Source organism: Asparagus officinalis, chromosome 8 (genome assembly GCF_001876935.1).
Source record: "Asparagus officinalis chromosome 8, Aspof.V1, whole genome shotgun sequence".
Taxonomy (NCBI): domain Eukaryota; kingdom Viridiplantae; phylum Streptophyta; class Magnoliopsida; order Asparagales; family Asparagaceae; genus Asparagus; species Asparagus officinalis.
Genome location: NC_033801.1, coordinates 49,764,332 through 49,769,451, shown reverse-complemented (window position 1 = coordinate 49,769,451; position 5,120 = coordinate 49,764,332). Strand labels below are relative to the sequence as shown.

At 36.3% G+C, this 5,120-nt stretch overlaps 1 protein-coding gene across 1 annotated transcript in view; it reads right to left on the bottom strand.

Annotated features, from left to right (window-relative positions):
- Nucleotides 1–1,357, bottom strand: part of LOC109822545 (beta-glucosidase 6) — a 9,280-nt gene extending 7,923 nt beyond the window's left edge. The window contains exons 1-4 of the mRNA XM_020388764.1: nt 1,140–1,357; nt 659–725; nt 504–562; nt 333–408 (exon numbers count right to left, since the gene is read on the bottom strand). Of these exons, the coding sequence (XP_020244353.1) occupies nt 333–408; nt 504–562; nt 659–725; nt 1,140–1,268 (331 nt within the window). The 5' untranslated portion in view covers nt 1,269–1,357. The remainder of the gene's footprint in view (nt 1–332; nt 409–503; nt 563–658; nt 726–1,139) is intronic.

Below are 5,120 nucleotides of genomic sequence, written 5' to 3'. Positions count from 1 at the left end.
TAGTTCGGGAAAACCGTAGTGAGTTTATTAACTCTCTCGAGGATGTTATTTATAGTTTTTAGGGAAACAAAGAAGTTCGTCCCTACCTGATGTGGGACTAAACAATAGTAAACACTACTCTCAATGAAAACATCAAAACTTGCCGGAATTTTTTTTTTTTTGCAAAAAGTAAAATTCATAAAAGATATGGGGCCTGCATCAATAGTAGGATGTAGAAGTACTTGGGAAAATCGGAGGCATGAAAGCATCAAAACTTGCCAGAAAAAAATTTGCAAAAAGTAAAATTAATAAAATAATATGGAGCTCGCAACAATAGTAGGATGTAGAAGTACTTGGGAAAATCCGAGACCAGGCTATCGAAAATCTATAAGCATCCATTCCCATGTCTTTCATGAGTTGTATGTCATCCTACAACAAGCATTAATCAAGTCATCCGTGACTATTATTTTTGGCATTATTCATCAACTAATATGCACATTTCGATCATAAGATCAGTTGCTAACCTGAAAGCGATGATACTGATCCACCGCAACATCAGCATTGCTTAAATCGATTACCTTCCCTACAAGAAAGGAATGTTTCTAAATTAAAATTTGAAGAATATCAAAACTTTGTCATAAAAATGTCATTGCTTTAAAGAATAACCCTCCTCATTTACCAAACGTATGAGCAAATGTATCCCAAACAGTGGGTCCTCTTCCGTCCTCCTTCACGGCCCCCTCATACTGCAATTATCATAAAAGTTAAATGGATTACTGTGAAACAACATGCGGGAATAAAATAAATTATCCGGTCACACTAAAACCATGCCCATATATCAAAGGCCATTGGAACCAGAAAAAACAGAAATTATGCGCATACTAACAAAAGTACTATTTCTAAGAAAAGGGAGTAATTAGTCTAAATAGGCACAATTTCAGGAGCTATCCAGCTTTTTTTTTCCCTCTTAATTTATGTATGGAACATAATCTCTCCCATCTCTGCTCCCTTGAGTGTTCCATCATTTTGTTTCACATCATATTTTCTTTACAAGAATGATCCAAATTATATTTTAAATAAAACAACATGCATATACACACATATTCATTTACTTTTCTTTAAAAATTAAAATGAAGAAAAAGGGAAAATTAAGAACCCACTTGATAAGAAGAAGAAGCTGTTCCAAAGACAAAACCCTTTGGGAAGCTGCCCCTGCTTAGTCCTTCACTCCTCTGGCTGCCAAGAACAACAACTAAGAGAGTGACAAGTATTGCCTCTTTGAACACCATTGGTCGTTTGAGAGAGAGAGAGAGAGAGAGAGAGAGAGAGAGAGGGATGACTACAACACAATTTACAAGAGAATAAAATGCTTTTCTCTTAGTGGTTAAGCCTACTACTACAATGTGGGACTCAATATATAGGGTACACGAGATGTGGGTGGTTACACGCTTTCAGTCCTCATACATTGACCCAAAACTGTGACTTAATCATAAAGAAAATTGACGAGGCATTGTTTCTTATTTTTGCACATGACCATCCTTTTTTTTTTTGGGTTGATGGATAAATAGTGATATTCAAAAGAACGTGATTGGGTTTTCACTTCCGCCTTCTGCAGTGAATAATTCAAATATTATTTCTATATGGCAGATCAATCGAGTCTCCCTTCGTTCTTGTTCAACCATCTTATTCAGAGAAGGGTGGAAACTGACGGGCAGTCGATAAGACCGAGTTTCGTTATGAGTTGATCTTCCCCAGTCTGGTTAGGAAAGAACAAAGGTTGAGGCCTCAACCGGGCTTTCATAAATCAGTCTCTTTTTTCACACAAAATAATACATAATTTGTTACATTCAAAGGAAACCATAGTAGGATTGTGATTGTAACACTTGGTTCTTAAAGTGGGTTCAATATTTGGGTGCCATAGGGTGCCTGTTACAGGATTTTTTTTTTATGCTGGGTGTGTGAACGCCTGTGAGTGGGTTGGAAAACCAAAAGTGTGGAAGGAGCTAGTGATGAGGGAAGTTGCATGGCTGCTCATCTTTCTCTGGCCCATAATGTTGTGGTCCGTTATTACCGACAACAGAAGAGACATCCCATTTTCTTTTCCTACCATTTTTCACTTCCCCACTTCAAGTGCTTCAAATGAGATACCCATTCATATTGGGTTGACTTTTTTGGTTTCTTTTTTAAGTAGCCACTTGTTTGGTGATACTTGATGACAAATTTCCATAATATAAGATTATATTTACCCCCAACACACATGTACGATAAATCTAGTCCCAATTTATTCATCCATAAATCATCATATCATAGACTCATAGGCTCTTTAAAAGTTGATAGTTGTGGAAAAACTTTCATCAATCGATATTATCCCGGATCTATTTTACTAGTTTCAAAGCAAACAAATTAAATCTAATTTAATTATCCTAATGCATATTAATCAGCTGTTATATCTTCACTTAAAATGAATCTTTAATTTTTAAATCTTTAAGAATAAGCTCTGATCCATTTGAAGAAAGCTTTTTTCCTAAAAGTAAAGATAATGATGTAGGACGCATAACGATGAAATTCATGGAGAAGTGAGATCTTTACAAGTCAAATACGGATACAGATGAATTATTAACTGACCACAAAGAAACAACAAATCTTCCAATCCGGAAGGCGTCCTCTAACATATTATATATGTGTTAAAGTAAGAGAGAGAGAGAATTTTGGGTAAATTTCCCTTGAGTTGAATATTGAGTGTGCACATATATTTATACAAGTAGAGGAGTGTGAGGTTTGTTCTCCCAAACAATGTGGGACTAAAACCCACTACAATACACTATTATCAACAGCCCCCTTCAAATTCATGTTGGATCAAACAAAGTGAGTTTGCGTACAAAAAACTGGAACCGATGAACATGTAAGGCCTTTGTGAAGAAATCTGCAAGCTCGTCAGCGGATAAAACATGAGGATGTAGAATTGTCTTGTCCTTGATAACTTGGTGACGGACAAAATGAGCGTCAATCTCAATATGTTTGGTCCTTTCATGAAATACTGGATTATTAGCAATCTGGATGTCACTCTTATTATCACACTAGAGAAGAGTAGGAGTCGTAACAGAAATGCCGAAATCACTGAGAAGGCGACGAAGATGAATAATCTCTTTAGCTGTTGTGGACATTGCACGATACTCTGCCTCAGTACTGGAAAGAGCAATAACATCTTGTTTCTTACTTCGTCAGGAAATAAGGGAATCACCAAGAAATATACAATAACCTGTGGTAGACTTTCTGGAAGTTGGATCACCAGCCCAATCAGCATTAGAATATGCACAAAACTCTAACTTAGATGTAGCAGGAAAAAAAAGAGAGCGAGTGCTAGTACCCCGGAGGTACCGAAGAATCCGTAATAAGACAACATAGTGTACAGAACGTGAGGCACTAACAAATTGACTGACAATACCAACAGCATGAGAGATATCTGGTCGAGAGATGCACAAATAGACCAACTGACCAACAAGATGTCGATATCAGGTAGGATCAGATAGAGGCTCACCGCCAGTAGAGCAAAGTTTGACATTCTGCTGGAGTGGAGTATCGACAGTTGAATTGTCAGTTAGCTCAGCTTGATTTAGAATATCTGAGAGATACTTCTGTTGAGACAGTAATACACCCCGCGAGCCTTGATAAATTTCTAGACCAAGAAAATACCGAAGAGATCCAAGATCCTTCATGTGGAACTGTTGTTACAATTGAGATTTTGCGTATTATATACCTGCCATATCATCACCTGTAATGATCATATCATCTACATAGATGAGTAATAAAACTTTGCCACGCGATGTAGTACGAACAAATAGAGAAGCATCTTGATGACTTTCTATAAAGTCCGCTTTGAGCACGACATCGTGAAAATACTCAAACCAAGAGCGGGGTGCCTGCTTGAGACCATAAACAACACGGTGAAGGAAACATACATGTCCCGGAGGAATATTTGACCCTGGAGGTGGTTGCATATACACGGTCTCTGATAAAGAGCCATGAAGAAAAGCATTTTTGATACCCATCTGGTATAAGGGCCAACGATGAGCAGCAGCGACCGTAAGGAGAGTACAAACAGTGGGCATCTGAGCAACAGGAGCAAAGGTCTCCTCATAATCAATACCTTGTTGCTCAGTAAAACCTCGAGCCACTAAACGAGCTTTTCGACGTTCAATGGTACCATCAGGACGAAACTTGATCTTATAAACCCATTTACTGCCAGCAAGAGAGATCCCAGTGTTGAATATCATATCTCCATGATAGTATTTTGATGATAACAATTTATACAATGTGTGCACTAACTTTTATATGCAGATTTCAATATCAGAATATGAACAAGTGCAAGTTGATTTCAAGGCATTATGAAGTGAAGAAAATGAAGAACATATGAGATAATGTATTTTACATTTTCTTTACTTAGAATTATTGTACAAGCCTTGATCACACACACACGCACACACACAATATTAGAATACACTAACACAGGCTTAGTGTGTTGGTTAACTATAGAAATCCCCTATGTTAACCATTAGAATTATAGTTAAAAACTTGAGTATAAAAACATTTTATTTTATAATTTTTACTCTTAGTAGTCGACTAATTAGAATAGTAGTCGACTACTCGTGTATAAAACTTAAATATATGTTTCTGTTATTTTACAGTATAGTCGACTAATATAGATTATAGTCGACTACTCAGGTGTTTGACAGAAACATAAGTTTTTGTTAATTTACAGTATAGTCGACTAATCTACATTATAGTCGACTACTGAAGGCAAAATTCATTTTACAAGTTTCTGTCAAAATACAGTGTAGTCGACTAATGAGCATTATAGTCGACTACTGAGAAATTTTCTGAATACACAGAGTCTGTTTGAACTCAGTGTAGTCGACTAATCTGTATTGTAGTTAACTACAGATACAGTTTTTCCAGATATCAAAGTTTGAATTTATGACTGTTTATAGCCGTTTTTAAACGTTTTTAAAGTTTAAAAAATTATCTTTTCAAGGGCTATAAATAGGTTATCTGTTCAGAAAAAATGCAGAGACTTACATACCCATAAGCTTTGATCTTTGTGCATTTTTTCAAGTGAAAAATATTCAGATTTTGAGAAAAAA